At 45.5% G+C, this 20,382-nt stretch overlaps 1 protein-coding gene across 1 annotated transcript in view; it reads left to right on the forward strand.

Moving 5' to 3' along the window:
- The window catches only part of LOC140388585 (transmembrane prolyl 4-hydroxylase-like), a 101,263-nt gene that overhangs the window by 44,032 nt on the left and 36,849 nt on the right, over positions 1–20,382 (forward strand). Inside the window, 2 exon segments of the mRNA XM_072473008.1 lie at positions 8,650–8,840; positions 12,261–12,357. Coding sequence (XP_072329109.1) covers positions 8,650–8,840; positions 12,261–12,357 — 288 coding nt within the window.

The raw sequence follows: 20,382 nt of genomic DNA on the forward strand, positions 1-20,382 counted from the left end.
ACACATTGGAGAGAGTGCAGAAGAGGTTCATAAGAATGGTTCCAGGGATGAGAAACATCAGTTTATGAGAATCGATTGGATAGGTTGGGACTGTTCTCCTTGGAACGAATAAGGCGAAGAGGAGATTTGATAGAGATGTTCAAATTATGAGGGGGCTGGACAGAATAGATGGGGAGAAACTGTTCCCATTCATAAAAGGTTCAAGAACGAGAGGGCACAGATGTTGGTGATTTGCGAAAGAAGCCAATGCGTTGAGAGAGAAAACTTTCACACTACGAGTTGTTCACCTCTGGAATGCACTGCCTGGAAATGTGATAGACGTAGTTTCAATCGAGGCATCCAAGAAGGTATTAGATGATTATGTTTCTATGTGCAGGCAGGGGAATGGTACAAAGTCATAATGCTCATTTGGAGAGCTGGTGCAGGCATGATGGGCCAAATAGCCTCTTTTTGCGCCTTAACAATCATGTGATAATGCTCTGGGGACATGGGTTCCAACTTAAGTTCAATTAATTAATCTCGAATAGATAGTTATTCTCCCTAATGTCATGAGAAGAAAATTTGCCGACCTTGCCTGGTCTGACTACAGATGCTCAGCAATGTATGTGACTCTAGACTCTGAATTGCCCTCTGAAATCACCTAGCAAGCCAGTCATAAGGTGTAGAAGCAGAAGTAGGCCAGCCAGCCCATTGAGTTTGCTCCACCATTCAATGAGATCATTGTTGGATGATAATCCTCAGCTCCACTCTCCTGCCTTATCCCCATAACTCTTCACCCCCTTACTGATCAAAAATCTGTCTATCTCAACCTTGAACATACGTAGTGACCCAACATTTGCAGCTCTCTGCGGTAAGGAATTCCACAGATTTACTACCCTCTGAAAGAAGAAATTCCTCCTCATCTCTGTCTTAAATGGATAACCTCTTACTCTGAGATTATGCCCTCTGGTCCTAGACTCACTCGCAAAAAGAAACATCCTCTCACCATCTACCCTGTCAAGCCCTCTGAGAATCCGATATGTCTCAATAAGGTCACCTCTCATTCTCCTAATCTCCAATGAGTACAGGCCCAATCTACTCAACCCCTCCTCGTATGAAAATCCCCCCCATACACGGGATCAACCGCGTGAATGTTCTCTGGAATGCTTCTAATGCCAGTATATCTTTCTTCAGACACAGAGCCCAAAACTGTTCACGGTATCCTAGGTGTGGTCTAACTAATGCCTTGTATAGTTTCAGCAGCACTTCCCTATTTTTTACTCCATTCCCGTTGAAATAAAGGTCAACATTCCATTTGCCTTCTTAATTACCTGCTGAATTTGCATGATGTTTTGTGATTTATACACCAGACTACCCAAATCCCTCTCCATTTTGATAATATTCAGCTCCTTTATTCTTTCTACCAAAGTGCATAACTTCATATTTTCCTACATTATATTTCATCTGCCATGTTTTTGCCCACTCACCTAACCTGTCTATGTCTCTCCGTAGATTCTGTGTCATCCTCACCATTTGCCTTCCCACCCATTTTACTGTCATCCGCAAACTTGCCAATAGTTCATTCACTTCTCTCCTCTAAGTCATTAATATATATTGTGAATAATTGTGGCCTCAGCACTTTGTTTGTGGTCAGTAAGGAATGGGAAACAAATTCAGCTCAAGCCCAAAACACCCCCATTCTTTGAAAGAATATTTAAAACGTCGATGCTAAGGCCTCCCAGGGTACTTCCCCCTGACTATTTATTTTCTTTTTTCTTCCATGAGGTAAAGATATTTGTGGGTCACATATAGACAAGACCAGGTAAGGATGGCAGGTTTTCCTCCCCTAAAGGACAATGGATGATAATTGTCATGGTCACCATTACTGAGACTAGCTTTATATTCCAGATTTTAATTGAATTCAAATTCTGCCAGTGAGATTTGAACCCATGCCCCCAGTGCATTCGCCTGAGTTCTACATAGAAACATAGAAAATAGAAGCAGGAGGAGGCCATTCGACTCTGTGTCTGTTCTGCCATTCATTACGATCAAGGCTGATCATCAAGTTCACTACCCTGATTTTCTCCTCTTTCCCCCCCCCCCCCCCCCCCCATATCTCTTGATCCCTTTAACCCCAAGAATTGTATCTAAATTACACAACGTTTTGGCCTCAACAACGTTTTGCAGTTGTGAATTCCACAGATTCACCATTCCCTGGGTGAAGAAATTTCTCCTCGCCTCAGTCCTCAAAGGTTTACCCCATATCCTCAAACCATGACCCCTGGTTATGTAAGTGTGGTCACACCCAAGGTGCAGGCAGAGAAATGGGTGACCACCAGAAAGGGCAGGCAGTCAGTGCAGGAATCCCCTGTGGTTGTCCCCCTCTCGAACAGGTATACCCCTTTGGATACTGTCGGGGGGGATAGCCTATCAGGGGAAAACAGCAGCAGCCAGAGCAGTGGCACCACGGCTGGCTCTGATGTTCAGAAGGGAGGGTCAAAGCGCAGAAGAGTAATAGTTATAGGGGACTCTATAGTCAGGGGAACAGATAGGCGCTTCTGTGGACGTGAAAGAGACTCCAGGATGGTATGTTGCCTCCCTGGTGCCAGGGTCCAGGATGTCTCCGAACGGGTAGAGGGAATCCTGAAGGGGGAGGGCAAACAGGTAGAGGTCGTTGTACATATTGGTAATAACGACATAGGCAGGAAGAGGCATGAGGTCCTGCAGCAGGAGTTCAGGGAGCTAGGCAGAAAGTTAAAAGACAGGACCTCGAGGGTTGTAATCTCGGGATTACTCCCTGTGCCACGTGCCAGTGAGGCTAGAAATAGGAAGATAGAGCAGACAAACACGTGGCTAAACAGCTGGTGTAGGAGGGAGGGTTTCGGTTATCTGGACCACTGGGAGCTCTTCCGGGGCAGGTGTGACCTGTATAAGATGGACGGGTTGCATCTAAACCGGAGAGGCATAAATATCCTGGCCGCGAGATTTGCTAGTGTCACACGGGAGGGTTTAAACTAGTATGGCAGGGGGGTGGGCACGGGAGCAATAGGTCAGAAGGTGAGAGCGTTGAGGGAGAACTAGGGAATATGGACAGTGTGGCTCTGAGGCAGAGCAGACGGGGAGAAGTTGCTGAACACAGCGGGTCTGGTGGCCTGAAGTGCATATGTTTTAATGCAAGGAGCATTACGGGTAAGGCAGATGAACTTAGAGCTTGGATTAGTACTTGGAACTATGATGTTGTTGCCATTACAGAGACCTGGTTGAGGGAAGGGCAGGATTGGCAGCTAAACGTTCCAGGATTTAGATGTTTCAGGCGGGATAGAGGGGGATGTAAAAGGGGAGGCGGAGTTGCGCTACTTGTTCAGGAGAGTATCACAGCTATACAGCGAGAGGACACCTCAGAGGGCAGTGAGGCTATATGGGTAGAGATCAGGAATAAGAAGGGTGCAGTCACAATGTTGGGGGTATACTACAGGCCTCCCAACAGCCAGCGGGAGATAGAGGAGCAGATAGGTAGACAGATTTTGGAAAAGAGTAAAAACAACAGGGTTGTGGTGATGGGAGACTTCAACTTCCCCAATATTGACTGGGACTCACTTAGTGCCAGGGGCTTAGACGGGGCAGAGTTTGTAAGGAGCATCCAGGAGGGCTTCTTAAAACAATATGTAAACAGTCCAACTAGGGAAGAGGCGGTACTGGACCTGGTATTGGGGAATGAGCCCGGCCAGGTGGTAGATGTTTCAGTAGGGGAGCATTTCGGTAACAGTGACCACAATTCAGTAAGTTTTAAAGTACTGGTGGACAAGGATAAGAGTGGTCCGAGGATGAATGTGCTAAATTGGGGGAAGGCTAATTATAACAATATTAGGCGGGAACTGAAGAGCATAGATTGGGGGCGGATGTTTGAGGGCAAATCAACATCTGACATGTGGGAGGCTTTCAAGTGTCAGTTGATAGGAATACAGGACAGGCATGTTCCTGTGAGGAAGAAAGACAAATACGGCAATTTTCGGGAACCTTGGATGACGAATGATATTGTAGGCCTCGTCAAAAAGAAAAAGGAGGCATTTGTCAGGGCTAAAAGGCTGGGAACAGACGAAGCCTGTGTGGCATATAAGGAAAGTAGGAAGGAACTTAAGCAGGGAGTCAGGAGGGCTAGAAGGGGTCATGAAAAGTCATTGGCAAATAGGGTTAAGGAAAATCCCAAGGCTTTTTACACTTACATAAAAAGCAAGAGGGTAGCCAGGGAAAGGGTTGGCCCACTGAAGGATAGGCAAGGGAATCTATGTGTGGAGCCAGAGGAAATGGGCGAGGTACTAAATGAATACTTTGCATCAGTATTCACCAAAGAGAAGGAATTGGTAGATGTTGAGTCTGGAGAAGGGGGTGTAGATAGCCTGGGTCACATTGTGATCCAAAAAGACGAGGTGTTGGGTGTCTTAAAAAATATTAAGGTAGATAAGTCCCCAGGGCCGGATGGGATCTACCCCAGAATACTGAAGGAGGCTGGAGAGGAAATTGCTGAGGCCTTGACAGAAATCTTTGGATCCTCGCTGTCTTCAGGGGATGTCCCGGAGGACTGGAGAATAGCCAATGTTGTTCCTCTGTTTAAGAAGGGTGGCAGGGATAATCCCGGGAACTACAGGCCGGTGAGCCTTACTTCAGTGGTAGGGAAATTACTGGAGAGAATTCTTCGAGACAGGATCTACTCCCATTTGGAAGCAAATGGACGTATTAGTGAGAGGCAGCACGGTTTTGTGAAGGGGAGGTCGTGTCTCACTAACTTGATCGAGTTTTTCGAGGAGGTCACTAAGATGATTGATGCAGGTAGGGCAGTAGATGTTGTCTATATGGACTTCAGTAAGGCCTTTGACAAGGTCCCTCATGGTAGACTAGTACAAAAGGTGAAGTCACACGGGATCAGGGGTGAACTGGCAAGGTGGATACAGAACTGGCTAGGCCATAGAAGGCAGAGGGTAGCAATGGAGGGATGCTTTTCTAATTGGAGGGCTGTGACCAGTGGTGTTCCACAGGGATCAGTGCTGGGACCTTTGCTCTTTGTAGTATATATAAATGATTTGGAGGAAAATGTAACTGGTCTGATTAGTAAGTTTGCAGACGACACAAAGGTTGGTGGAATTGCGGATAGCGATGAGGACTGTCTGAGGATACAGCAGGATTTAGATTGTCTGGAGACTTGGGCGGAGAGATGGCAGATGGAGTTTAACCTGGACAAATGTGAGGTAATGCATTTTGGAAGGGCTAATGCAGGTAGGGAATATACAGTGAATGGTAGAACCCTCAAGAGTATTGAAAGTCAAAGAGATCTAGGAGTACAGGTCCACAGATCACTGAAAGGGGCTACACAGGTGGAGAAGGTAGTCAAGAAGGCATACGGCATGCTTGCCTTCATTGGCCGGGGCATTGAGTATAAGAATTGGCAAGTCATGTTGCAGCTGTATAGAACCTTAGTTAGGCCACACTTGGAGTATAGTGTTCAATTCTGGTCGCCACACTACCAGAAGGATGTGGAGGCTTTAGAGAGGGTGCAGAAGAGATTTACCAGAATGTTGCCTGGTATGGAGGGCATAAGCTATGAGGAGCGATTGAATAAACTCGGTTTGTTCTCACTGGAACGAAGGAGGTTGAGGGGCGACCTGATAGAGGTATACAAAATTATGAGGGGCATAGACAGAGTGGATAGTCAGAGGCTTTTCCCCAGGGTAGAGGGGTCAATTACTAGGGGGCATAGGTTTAAGGTGAGAGGGGCAAAGTTTAGAGTAGATGTACGAGGCAAGTTTTTTACGCAGAGGGTAGTGGGTGCCTGGAACTCACTACCGGAGGAGGTAGTGGAGGCAGGGACGATAGGGACATTTAAGGGGCATCTTGACAAATATATGAATAGGATGGGAATAGAAGGATACGGACCCAGGAAGTGTAGAAGATTGTAGTTTAGTCGGGCAGTATGGTCGGCACGGGCTTGGAGGGCCGAAGGGCCTGTTCCTGTGCTGTACATTTCTTTGTTCTTTGTTCTTTGTTCTTTGTTTTGGTTCTGGACCCCCACCATCAGAAACATTCTTTATGAATTTACCCTGTCTAATTCTGTTAGAATGTTATAAGTTTCTATGAGATCCCCTCTCGCTCTTCTAAATTCCAATGAATATAATCCTAATCGATTTAGTCTCTCCTCATATGACAGTCCCGTCATCCCAGGAATCAGCCAGATAAACCTTCGCTTCACTCCCTCCAGAGCAAGATAGCTGAAGAAATAGTGGAGGCGTTAGTTATGATCTTTCAAAAGTCACTGGAGTCAGGGAAAGTCCCAGAGGATTGGAAAATCGCTGTTGTAACCCCCCTGTTCAAGAAGGGAACAAGGAAAAAGATGGGAAATTATAGGCCAATTAGCCTAACCTCAGTTGTTGGCAAGATTCTAGAATCCATTGTTAAGGGTGAGATTTCTAAATTCTTGGAAGTGCAGGGTCGGATTAGGACAAGTCAGCATGGATTTATAAGGGGAGATCGTGCCTGACAAACCTGTTAGAGTTCTTTGAAGAGATAACAAATAGGTTAGACCAAGGAGAGCCAATGGATGTTATCTATCTTGACTTCCAAAAGGCCTTTGATAAGGTGCCTCACGGGAGACTGCTGAGTAAAATAAGGACCCATGGTATTCGAGGCAAGATACTAACATGGATTGACAATTGGCTGTCAGGCAGAAGGCAGAAAATTGGGATAAAAGGTTCTTTTTCGGAATGGCAACCGGTGACGAGTGGTGTCCCGCAGGGTTCAGTATTGGGGCCACAGCTGTTCTCTTTATATATTAACGATCTAGATGACGGGACTGGGGGCATTCTGGCTAAGTTTGCCGATGATACAAAGATAGGTGGAGGGGCAGGTAGTATGGAGGAGGTGGGGAAGCTGCAGAAAAATTTAGACCGTTTAGGAGAGTGGTCCAAGAAATGGCTGATGAAATTCAACGTGGGCAAGTGCGAGGTCTTGCACTTTGGAAAAAAGAATAGAGGCATGGACTATTTTCTAAACGGTGACAAAATTCATAATGCTGAAGTGCAAAGGGACTTGGGAGTCCTAGTCCAGGATTCTCTAAAGGTAAACTTGCAGGTTGAGTCCGTAATTAAGAAAGCAAATGCAATGTTGTCATTTATCTCAAGAGGCTTGGAATATAAAAGCAGGGATGTACTTCTGAAGCTTTATAAAGCATTAGTTAGGCCCCATTTAGAATACTGTGAGCAATTTTGGGCCCCACACCTCAGGAAGGACATACTGGCACTGGAGCGGGTCCAGCGGAGATTCACACGGATGATCCCAGGAATGGTAGGCCTAACATACGATGAACGTCTGAGGATCCTGGGATTATATTCATTGGAGTTTAGGAGGTTGAGGGGAGATCTAATAGAAACTTACAAGATAATGAATGGCTTAGATAGGGTGGACGTAGGGAAGTTGTTTCCATTAGCAGGGGAGACTAGGACCCGGGGGCACAGCCTTAGAATAAAAGTCACTTTAGAACAGAGATGAGGAGAAATTTCTTCAGCCAGAGAGTGGTGGGTCTGTGGAATTCATTGCCACAGAGGGCGGTGGAGGCCGGGACGTTGAGTGTCTTTTGAGACAGAAGTTGATAAATTCTTGATTTTTCGAGGAATTAAGGGCTATGGAGCAAGAGCGGGTAAATGGAGTTGAAATCATCCATGATTGAATGGTGGAGTGGACTCGATGGGCCGAATGGCCTTACTTCCGCTCCTATGTCTTATGGTCTTAAGAACATCCTTCCTCAGATAAGGACACCAAAACTGTGCACAATACTCCAGGTGTGGCCTCACCAATGCCCTGTACAATTGCAGTAAAACATCCCTTTTCCTATACTCAAATCCTCTCGCCATGAAGGTCAACATACTATTTGCCTTCATTACTGTCTACCTATAATTGCATACTTGCTCTCAGTGACTGATGCACGAGGACACCAGGGTCTCACTGAGTATCCACCTCTCTCAATTTGCACCCATTTAAATAATAATCTGCCTTCCTATTTTTGCCACCGAAGCGTCCTCTGGGTTAATAGTCCAGCGACCATCTCCCCATATACCATCCTGCATACTACTGCACTGCCCCCTCTACTGATATTGGCTTTTTACCCCAGATTTATTAATTAAATTAATTTAAATTCCTTCTGCTTTTGTGGTAGGATTTATATTCCTGTCTCAAAACATTAGGCTGGGCCTGTGGAATAGACTCTTATTCAGGAAACAGTGAAGACTGTGGAGGAACAAAGACACCTGGTTCAAATATATAATTTCAAGAAATCGAGTCTTCATCAGTAATGCACAAAAAGGCCACAGAATTTGGGAGTTTTATAAACAGGGCCTTGACGCACCAGAATTTTCACTTTATGCCTAATTTTACACTTTACACAGCCTCCGAAATGTCCCAAGCATTTCACAGCCATGTGTGATCATTGCAGTAATGTACTCAGTCTTGCATTGAAAAATCCAGACTAGATTATGGGTTCAATTCTCTGAAGAACTATTTGAATTGATGCCCTTAAATGATCAAGTGTAGGCAATGATGTAGTTGTAGCTTTCTGATATTTCTTCTGCATATTATAAATGTTTGTATTCCCAGTTATTTACATTTCATTTATTGTTTTTCCGTCAGAAATTGCTAACTTCCTTTCAGAAGAAGAATGTAAACTGGTCATCCATCTAGCAAAGTTGAAGGGTCTCCAGGAGAGCCAGATCATGCCGTCTGACCTTCAGCAGGAGATCATCGATGAGATGGATATCAGCAAGGAGGAAATCTTCAACTTACTTGACTACAATCAGGATGGGCAGCTACAGATGAAAGAGGTATTTAATGTTACTTAAGGACTGTTCTGTAGATATTATGGCTCTTAAATTAATTTATGGCTTCAAGGTATTGGTGAATTTTTGCTTGTCATTATGCAGGCTTGTGCTGGGAGTAGTGAGGGTCAGCATTACGTACCGCCAGATTAGGTACAACATTGATAGGTACGAGGTAAAGTTCTCTCTCCACAATGCCTGAATCTCACAGGAATTCCCGACCAACTATTCTAATATTTTTCCATTTTCCACATCAGCAATGCTGTGGACTCCCAAGCAAACTTGCCATTTAGGCTTGTTGGAATAGTATTGGCACTGGTCAAATCTGTTTTACAAAGAACTTTGTAACAGGAACACACAGGGAGACTTTATCACGAGTCAGGCCTATGTTTTCAAAATCTACGATGTACCATTGTAATATTTATATAATTCTGCTACAAGATGGGTCCTCGTGTTTGGAACTTCAGAATTATAAATATAAATCTTGCATAAATAAGGCAAATTTCTTCTTGGGTGAATTATTCCCCAGAATGATGTCAGTTTTTGAAAATCTCATGGCTGCAGTACAACTAATAGCATCCTCTATTAATCAAATCAGTGGGGAAAAAGGAAGCAGTACAAATGTTTAGATTAAATTGAAGTACTGTATAAATTTGTCAGCAAAGGGAGAGACTGTAGATTCTGAAGCAGGTAGCTGTTAATCATCAGGAGAAATTGACTGGGAAGTCATTATGCTTGACAGCATCCCCAAAGTTAAACATCTTGGGGTAGGATTTCCACTTGGGGTGCAATCGGGAAATTGGGCCCAAAACATGCTTGATGTTGCAATGGTTACGTTACCGTTCAAGTTTCTGCTCAAATCACAAACATAAAAACCTGTATGGACTTGCAGAATTGGGGATCATAATAGGATGTATTTATTGCTTTCTTCTTTCCATGAAGAATTCTTTGTTGATGGAAAGTGGTTACCTGATGTAGTTTTATTAATGAAGCAAAAAATGAGTTTATCATCAAAAGTGAGCATTTTAATAAAGGTGTCCAGCCTTTTTGTTTTTATTTATCCTTGGGATGTTAGTGGCGCTGGCAAGGCCAATATTTATTGCCCATCCATAATTGCTTTTGCAAAGGTGGCGATGAGCTGCCTTCTTGAACTGCGGCAGTCCAAGTGGCATGGGTACACTCAATATGATTTTGAGAATCACTAAAAATAACTTTTTATTTAAAAAGAAAAACTATACTGAACCATTTAAATGGTTTCATTGGTATACGCTAGTCAGTTTCTTCGTGAATTAAATATTTTTTAATATATAAAGTTTATAAAATGTGCATGCTGGTGCAGTAAAATCATGGCTGAACTTCCATATCAGTTCCACTGTCCCATTCTATCCTTATAAACTTGACTATCCTGAAAAACTATGATCCACAGGTCTAGCCAGGGGAAACAGCCACTTGGTATCTATCCTGTCCAGACCTCTTAAGAATTTTATATGTTTCAATGAAGTAATCTCTCATTCTTCTGAACTCCAGAGAATATTGGCCAAATTGGTTCAATTATTCCACATCGCCCTCTAATACCTGGGACCAATGTAATGAACCTTCATTGCACCTTTTGGCAAGTATTATCCTTCCTTGGGTAAGGAGACCAAAACTATGTGCACAGCACCCCAGCTTTGGTCTCATCGCAGCCCTGTGTGATTGCAGCATGACTACTTACTTCTAGAGTCCAACTCCCTTGGAATAAAAGCTAATACCATTTGACTTACTAATTGCTTGCTACACTTGCACTGACATTACTAGTGTAAACAAGCAGAAAGTCTATCACCTTTATTCAACTTGATATGAAGAGAAAATAGTAATTAATTACTTGTGAAAATTGGAACCTCTTCCTCAGACCTCACCCTTACTCCCAAGCCATTGGTGGCCATGCCCGAAGATGCCTAAACTTGAAGCCCCATAATTTCCTTCCCAAGTTTATTTATCACTCGTATCTAGCTCTGTCTCTTGCCTCTTTTTAAAAAATATAAATTTAGAGTATCCAATTCTTTTTTCCAATTAAGGGGCAATTTATCGTGTCCAATCCACCTACCTTGCACATCTTTTTGGGTTGTGGGGGTGAGGCCCACGCAGACACGAGGCGAATGTGCAAACTCCACACGGACAGTGACCCGGGGTCAAGATCAAACCAGGATCCTCAGCGCCGTGAGGCAGCAGTGCTAACCACTGCACCACTGTGCCTCCCTTTGCCTCTTTTTAAAACAACCTTCGATTTGCTTATTTCATTGAACTTTTAGTCATCCCTCCTAATATTGCCTCCTTTTGACTTGATTTCAATTTTTGTGTAATTTCAGTTTTGTGAAGTCCTTGGGATATTTTTTATCTTTAATATCATTATCTACACGTTATTGCTGAACATGAAGTGGGAAACTGTAGATAGACCGTCTTTAGTTGAGTATTACTGATCATTACTGATTTACCCTTCCTGGGGGGGGGGGAGGCGGGGGGGGCACAGTAACAGAGTGGTTAGCACAGTTGTTTTACAGCTCCAGGGTCCCAGGTTCGATTCACGGCTTGGGCCACTGTCTGTGTGGAGTTTGCACTTTCTCCCCGTGTCTGCGTGGGTTTCCTCCGGGTACTCCAGTTTCCTCCCACAGTCCAAAGATGTGCAGGTTTAGGTGGATTGGCTATGCTATATTGCCCTTAGTGTCCAAAGAGGTTAGGTGGGGTTACTGGGTTGCGGGGTAGGGGTGGAGGTGTGGGCTTAGCTAGGGTGCTCTTTCTAAGGGCCGGTGCAGACTCGATGGGCCGAATGGCCTCCTTCTGCACTGTAAATTCTATGATTCCCCAAAATTGCTGGATCCTGTCCACTTCCCACTTGGCATCTCCATGGTTCTATTATCCTTCTGACATTTATCTGCTTCAGACATCATCTTCATGATTGACACCAAAGTAGCACTTCATCTACTCTCTCTATGAAACATTTCCTATCCTCAGTTAAAATACACTATTTCCATCACTTACTTGGAGGATGCCTTCTCTCCTCAGTTTGAGTAGCGCTCCCATCCACTCAGATTTAGGCCAAGAGGGAAACTCAGCACCAAGGCAGTAAAAAATTTAAGAGAGCATGTTGGTGATTTGAAGCTAATATTAGCCAGTTTTATTTTATGGTGTGAATTGAGACTGATATTCACTGCATTGCAACCAGACATGTAGACACCAGGTACCCAGATTAACAGGTAGTTTGAAGATATTAGAAATGACTCCTATTACCTTTAGATTTTACAGTCAGAAAGAATAGTATGCCGCTATATAGTACACTCATCAAATTTGAACTCCCGTACCTGTATAACTTCCTGCTCGCCTGGTTATATAGTACTATACAGCATGTTAACGATAGTTTCTGAACAAAGGCTTTATTTTTAATGACAGGTTTTGACACATACACGTTTTGGTGATGGTGTCTGGATTACTCCTGAAAATGTTCGGGAGATCTACACTGGACTTGAGGCTGATCCTGATGGAAATGGTGAGAAACTTTTAACCTAGTGTAGAGACTAGAGTACCTGAGATTGTTGGAATAGATGAGGTTAAGTTAGCATTTAATCAAAAGTTCAAAATCTTGAAGAATGTTGATGGGAAGAAACTGTTTCCACTAGCAGAAGAGTTGATAACTGGAGGATAGATTTCCATTAATTGGGAAAAGTACCCGGAGGGAGTTGAGAATCCTTTAAGACAGTGAGTCTATGATGTCTTAAGTTGCTACAGTTTATGTATCTGACTACAGATGAGCAGCGACATCTTAGGATATACTGAAAACTATTTTGCAAACAGGAATTTGAGGAATTCATCTTCATTGAATTCTTTGATTCTAGCCCCCAGGGATTTCCCCATATATCTCTGCAAGTTTAGCCATGGAGTAGCTAGAAAATTCACACTGGGAAGTTCCTAAGTTGGATATTTGGACTCTTCTGAGTTAGATGATTTCATGAAGGTTGCAGCTGCCCATCGTGGACCAGGATTGAGAGGGGATGTCAGCCAGAAAATCTCATCTTGATTGTGAGTCTTACTAGAAATTGCATGTAGTATGAGTATTTAAATATATCCTAGACTTGCAGTCCAGGCTCATATAATGGACATAAATAACAAACTACTACTAGTGGTGCAATAGTAAGTGTTATGGTATTGGATTAGTCATTTTGAAATTGCATGTTTAATAAATGCCACCATGGCAAATGAATATTCAATAAATCTGATCATTTGTATGCTTGTACCAGAAAGCACCATGACCATGATAGCTGTTGGAGTATTGTACAAACCCAACAAGTTTGCTAGTATCCCAGAGGGAAGTGAACCTCCTAGTTTTTTTACACAGATGGTAGTGGGTGCCTGGAACTCGCTGCCGGAGGAGGTGGTAGAAGCAGGGACGATAGTGACGTTTTAAGGGGCATCTTGACAAATAAATGAATAAGATGGGAATAGAGGGATACTGACCCCGGAAGTGTAGAAAATTTTAGTTTAGACGGGTAGCATGGTCGGCGCAGGCTTGGGGGGCCGAAGGGCCTGACCCTGTGCTGTACCTTTCTTTGTTCTTCGTATCCCTACCCAGTCTGCATTGGCCTACATTAGTTTTTAGCTTGCATTAACAGTCAGTCAATCAGTCAGTTGTGAAAGCAATCACAGCATTCAAGGCAACCAAGGATGTGCATAAAAGTAGCCTTGTCAACTTGGTCCATGTTTTAAAACAAATGGAAAACAGAAAATTGAGACTACCTTTGCAGCATCAGTCCCATGAGGGGGAAACATTTGGGGATTTTGGCGGTTGGGATGAAAAGTTGTTATATGCAATGAAAACTAGGGGTGGCAGAGAGGATATTCTTCATTATAGGAAGGGATATATATGGTGACTGCAAACATGTGACCAAATCACAACAATATTTCTTTGGTGAAGTAATGTTTAGTTGGTCTAAGTTAATGGTTCTACCACTGTGGACACTTGTGTTACAGTTTTACTGTCCGTTAGACTTACTCAAGTTGATTTTGGACCTTTGTTACATGCACTCATCTAACCAGGAAATTATCATACTGCCTCAGTTGTACAAAAAGACAGATTCATAAATTGATTCTGTCGTCTTCATTCACTAATTGCAGATGCAAAACTAAAGGAGCTTGTTTGATTAAGGTACAAAAGATCCTGGTGTTCCTGCATTGCTTGTACTGGAGAATGGCACTATTGTCAACAAAATATAACTGCCCTCACAAATTTTCTATTTGTCTTAGTCGGTGGAGAAAATAATTCTGATGTAAGCGGATGCAAGTTCAGATGTGAACAACCTTTCAACAAACTGCATTCCACTGTCCCATTTAAAACATTCTCACCCACGCTTTTCACAGATCAGTCTTGGCATTGCCATTACAGTCCAACATTTACAGTCTCTTGTTTTATCCTTCAAATTAACAACTCCTGGCACTGATTGGGAATCTCATGTGAGGAGCTATCATTTCATGCAATGTGAACTGGAATTGTCTGGACTTCCCATTCTGTGTATTTCAATTTTTGTTTGGGATGAATTCATGCAAGCATAGAACATAGAACATTACAGCGCAGTACAGGCCCTTCGGCCCTCGATGTTGCACCGACCTGTGAAACCACTCTAAAGCCCATCTACACTGTTCCCTTATCGTCCATATGTCTATCCAATGACCATTTGAATGCCCTTAGTGTTGGCGAGTCCACTACTGTTGCAGGCAGGGCATTCCAAGCCCTTACTACTCTCTGAGTAAAGAACCTACCTCTGACATCTGTCCTATATCCATCTCCCCTCAATTTAAAGCTATGTCCCCTCGTGCTAGACATCACCATCCGAGGAAAAAGGCTCTCACTGTCCACCCTTTCTAATCCTCTGATCATCTTGTATGCCTCAATTAAGTCACCTCCTAACCTTCTTCTCTCTAACGAAAACAGCCTCAAGTCCCTCAGCCTTCCCTCATAAGATCTTCCCTCCATACCAGGCAACATTCTGGTAAATCTCTTCTGCACCCTTTCCAATGCTTCCACATCCTTCCTATAATGCGGCGTCCAGAATTGCACCAGGGTTTTGTACAGCTGCAACATGACCTCATGGCTCTGAAACTCAATCCCTCTACCAATAAAAGCTAACACACCGTACGCCTTCTTAACAACCCTCTCAACATGGGTGGCAACTTTCAGGGATCTATGTACATGGACACCGAGATCTCTCTGCTCATCCACACTACCAAGAATCTTACCATTAGCCCAGTACTCTGTCTTCCTGTTATTCCTTCCAAAATGAATCACCTCACAGTTTTCTGCATTAAACTCCATTTGCCACCTCTCAGCCCAGCGCTGCAGCTTATCTAAGTCCCTCTGTATTTTGTAACATCCTTCTGCACTGTCCACAACTCCACCAACTTTAGTGTCATCTGCAAATTTACTCGTCCATCCTTCTACGCCCTCCTCCAGGTCATTTATAAAAATGACAAACAGCAGTGGCCCTAAAACAGATCCTTGTGGTACACCACTAGTAACTGGACTCCAGTCTGAACATTTCCCATCAACCACCACCCTTTGTCTTCTTTCAGCTAGCCAATTTCTGATCCAAACTGCTAAATCACCCTGAATCCCATGCCTCCGTATTTTCTGCAGTAGCCTACCGTGGGGAACCTTATCAAGTGCTTTACTGAAATCCATATACACCACATCAACTGCTTTACCATCATCCACCTGTTTGGTCACCTTCTCAAAGAACCCAATAAGGTTTGTGAGGCACGACCTACCCTTCACAAAACCGTGTTGACTATCTCTAATCAAATTATTCCTTTCCCGATGATTATACATCCTATCTCTTATGAACCTTTCCAAGATTTTGCCCAAAACAGAAGTAAGGCTCTCTGGTCTATAGTTACCGGGGTTGTCTCTACTCCCCTTCTTGAACAAGGGGACAGCATTTGCGATCCTCCAGTCTTCTGGCACTATTCCTGTAGACAAAGATGACTTAAAGATCAAAGCCAAAGGCTCAGCAATCTCCTCCCTAGCTTCCCAGAGAATCCTAGGATAAATCCCATCTGGCCCAGGGGACATATCTATTTTCACACTTTCCAGAATTGCTAACACCTCCTCCTTATGAACCTCAAGCCCTTCCAGTCTAGTAGCCTGAATCTCAATATTCTCACCGACAACATTGTCTTTTTCCTGTGTGAATACTGACGAAAAATATTCATTTAGCACCTCTCCTATCTCCTCTGACTCCACGCACAACTTCCTACTACTGTCCTTGACTGGCCCTACTTTTACCCTAGTCATTCTTTTATTCCTGACATATCTATAGAAAGCTTTAGGGTTATCCTTAATCCTACCTACCAAAGACTTCTCATGTCCCTTCCTGGCTCTTCTTAGCTCTCCCTTTAGGTCCTTCCTAGCTAACTTGTAACTCTCGAGCACCCTAACTGAACCTTCATGTCTCATCTTTACATAAGCCTCCTTCTTCCTCTTGACAAGTGTTTCAACTGCTTTAGTAAACCACGGTTCCCTTGCTCGACCACTTCCTCCCTGCCTGACAGGTACATACTTATCAAGGACACGCAGTAGCTGTTCCTTGAACAAGCTCCACATATCCATTGTGCCCATCCCCTGCAGCTTTCCTCTCCATCCGATGCATCCTAAGTCTTGCCTCATCGCATCATAATTGCCTTTCCCCCAGATATAACTCTTGCCCTGCGGTATATACCTATCCCTTTCCATCACTTAAGTAAACGTAATCGAATTGTGGTCGCTATCACCAAAGTGCTCACCTACCTCCAAATCTAACACCTGTCCTGGTTCATTTCCCAGTACCAAATCCAATATGGCCTCGTCTCTCGTTGGCCTATCTACATACTGTGTCAGGAAACCCTCCTTGGACAAAAACGGACCCATCTAAAGTACTCGAACTATAGTGTTTCCAGTCAATATTTGGAAAGTTAAAGTCCCCCATTACAACTGCCCTGTTGCTTTCGCTCCTATCCAGAATCATCTTTGCAATCCTTCCCTCTACATCTCTGGAACTTTTCAGAGGCCTATAGAAAACCCCTAACAGGGTGAACTATCCTTTCCTGTTTCTAACCTCAGCCCATACTACCTCAGTAGACGAGTCCTCATCAAACGTCCTTTCTGCCACTGTAATACTGTCCTTGACTAACAATGCCACCCCTCCCCCTCTTTTACCACCTTCCTTGAGCTTACTGAAATATCTAAACCCCGGCACCTGCAACAACCATTCTTGTCCCTCCTCCATCCATGTCTTCGAAATGGCCACAACATCGAAGTCCCAGGTACCAACCCATGCCGCAAGTTCACCCACCTTATTCCGGATGCTCCTGGCATTGAAGAAGACACACTTTAAACCACCTTCCTGCCTGCCGGTACAGTCCTGCAACTTTGAAACCTAACTCATGACCTCACTACACTCAACCTCCTGTATACTGGAGCTACAATTCAGGTTCCCATCCCCCTGCTGAATTAGTTTAAACCCTCCTGAAGAGCATGAGCAAATTTCCCCCCCAGGATATTGGTACCCCTCTTGTTCATTTGTAGACCATCCCGTTTGGAGAGGTCCCACCTACCCCAGGATGAGCCCCAATTATCCAGGTATCTGAATCCCTCCCTCCTCCACCATCCCTGTAGCCACGTGTTCAACTCCTCTCTCTCCCTATTCCTCGTTTCACTAGCACGTGGCACGGGTAACAACACAGAGATAATAACTCTGTTTGTCCTAGATCAAGTTTCCATCCTAGCTCCCTGAATTCCTGCCTTACATCCCTATCCCTTTTCCTACCTATGTCGTTGGTACCTATGTGGACCACGACTTGGGCTGCTCCCCCTCCCCCTTTTAAAAAAAAAAAAAAAAAAAAAAAAAATTTTTATTAAAGGTTTTCATAAAATATCAATAACAAAATGAGAAAGAAAAAAGAACCCAACAGGGTTAAGTACAAAACACAATCTAAAAAAGCAACCCCCCAAACCCCTTCTCCCCCCCCCCCCCCCCTGTACATAAATAATAAATTAACATTAACACCCCGACTTAACACAACAGGTGTATACACCCCCTCAGACCCTCCAGTGTAAATAACATAAACAAAAATAAAGTAAACCGACCCCCCCCCCCACCCCCCCGAGCTGCTGCCTGCCATTGACCAATGTCTATCGTTCTGCCAGAAAGTCTTAAGAACGGTTGCCACCGCCTAAAGAACCCTTGTACCGACCCTCTCAAGGCGAATTTCACCCTCTCCAATTTAATGAACCCTGCCATATCGCTGATCCAGGATTCCACGCTTGGGGGCCTCGCATCTTTCCACTGAAGGAGAATCCTTCGCCGGGCTACCAGGGACGCAAAGGCCAGAATTCCGGCCTCTTTCGCCTCCTGCACTCCCGGCTCCTCTGCCACCCCAAATATTGCGAGTCCGCAGCCCGGTCTGACCCTGGATCCTACCACCCTCGACACTGTCCTCGCCACGCCCTTCCAAACTTCCTCCAGCGCTGGGCATGCCCAGAACATATGGGTGTGATTTGCTGGGCTCCCTGAGGACCTAACACACCTGTCCGCACCCCCAAAGAACCGGCTCATCCTTGTCCCGGTCATGTGTGCCCTGTGCAGCACCTTAAACTGTATGAGGCTGAGCCTCGCGCACGAAGAGGGAAGAATTCACCCTCCCTAGGGCATCTGCCCACGTCCCCTCTTCGATCTCCTCTCCCAACTCCTCCTCTCACTTACCTTTCAACTCCACCACTGAGGCCTCCTCCTCCTGCATCACCTGGTAAGTTTCCAAGATCTTCCCCACTCCCCTCTCTCCCCCCCCCCCCCCCCCCCCCCCCCCCCGAGAGCACCCTGTCCTGTACTGTGTGTGGCAGTAGCCACGGGAATTCCACCACCTGCCGTCTGGCAAACGCCCTTACCTGTAAGTACCTGAAGGTGTTCCCCGGGGGGAGCCCGTATTTCTCCTCCAGCTCACCCAAGCTCACGAACTTCCCATCCACAAACAGGTCCCCCAACTTTCGTATCCCTGCCCTGTGCCACCCCGAAAACCCTCCACCTGTTCTTCCTGGGGCGAACCGGTGGTTCCCCTGTAATGGGGTCCACGCCAAGGCCCCAACTTCCCCCTATGCTGCCTCCACTGCGCCCAAATTGTGAGGGCCGCCACCACCACTGGGCTCGTGGTATACCTCCTTGAAGGGAGCGGCAGCGGCGCCGTTGCCAGCGCCCCCAGACTCGTACCCACACGGGACGCCGTCTCCAGCCTCTACCATGCAGCCCCCTCCCCCTCCATCACCCACTTGCGCACCATTGTCGCATTGGCGGCCCAGTAGTACCCACAGAGGTTGGACAGCGCTAGCCCCCCCCATCTCTACTCCGCTCCAGGAACACCCTTCTCACCCTCGGAGTCCCTCGCGCCCACACAAACCCCATTATACTCCTGTTAACCCGCCTGAGAAAAGCCTTCGGGATAAACACGGGGAGGCACTGGAACAGGAACAAAAACCTTGGGAGCACCGTCATTTTGATTAACTGCACCCTACCCGCCAAGGACAGCGGCAACACGTCCCACCTCTTGAACAACTCCTCCATTTGCTCCACCAGCCTTGTAAGGTTAAGCCTATGCAGGGCCCCCCAGCTCCTGGCCACCTGGACCCCCAAATATCTGAAGCTCCTCTCCGCCCTTTTTAGTGGGAGCTCGCTAATCTCCCTCTCCTGGTCCCCTAGCTGAACTACGAACAGCTCGCTCTTCCCCATATTGAGCTTGTACCCCGAAAAGTCATACAGCAGCAGGTCGTCCGCATAAAGCGACACCGTATGCTCCTCCCCACCCCGCACCAACCCCCTGCAGTTCCTTGACTGCCTCAGTGCCATAGCCAGGGGTTCAATCGCCAGTGCGAAGAGCAGGGGGGACAGGGGACACCCCTGTCTCGTCCCTCGGTGCAACCGAAAGTACTCTGACCTCCTCCTATTTGTGGCCACACTCGCCATCGGGACCTCATACAACAGCCTAACCCACCTGACAAACCCCTCCCCAAACCCGAACCTCTTCAGCACTTCCCACAGGTACCCCCACTCTACCCTATCGAAGGCTTTCTCAGCGTCCATCCCCACCACTATCTCCGCCTCCCCCTCCCTCGCCGGCATCATGATAACGTTCGAAAGCCTCCGCGCATTCGCGTTCAACTGTCTCCCCTTCACAAACCTCGTCTGGTCTTCATGGATGATCTGTGGCACTCAATCCTCGTAGCTAAGACCTTCGCCAGCACCTTGGCATCTACATTTAGCAAGGAAATTGGTCTGTAAGACCCACATTGCAGGGGATCCTTGTCCCGCTTCAGGATCAAGGAGATCAGTGCCCGGGACATCGTCGGGGGCAAGGCCCCCCCTCCCTTGCCTCATTAAAGGTCCTGACTAACAGCGGGCCCAACAGGTCCATATATTTTTTATAGAATTCGACCGGGAATCCGTCCGGCCCCGGTGCCTTCCCCGCCTGCATGCTTCCTATCCCTTTGATCAGCTTC

The sequence above is a fragment of the Scyliorhinus torazame genome, chromosome 13 (genome assembly GCF_047496885.1).
Source record: "Scyliorhinus torazame isolate Kashiwa2021f chromosome 13, sScyTor2.1, whole genome shotgun sequence".
NCBI lineage: Eukaryota > Metazoa > Chordata > Chondrichthyes > Carcharhiniformes > Scyliorhinidae > Scyliorhinus > Scyliorhinus torazame.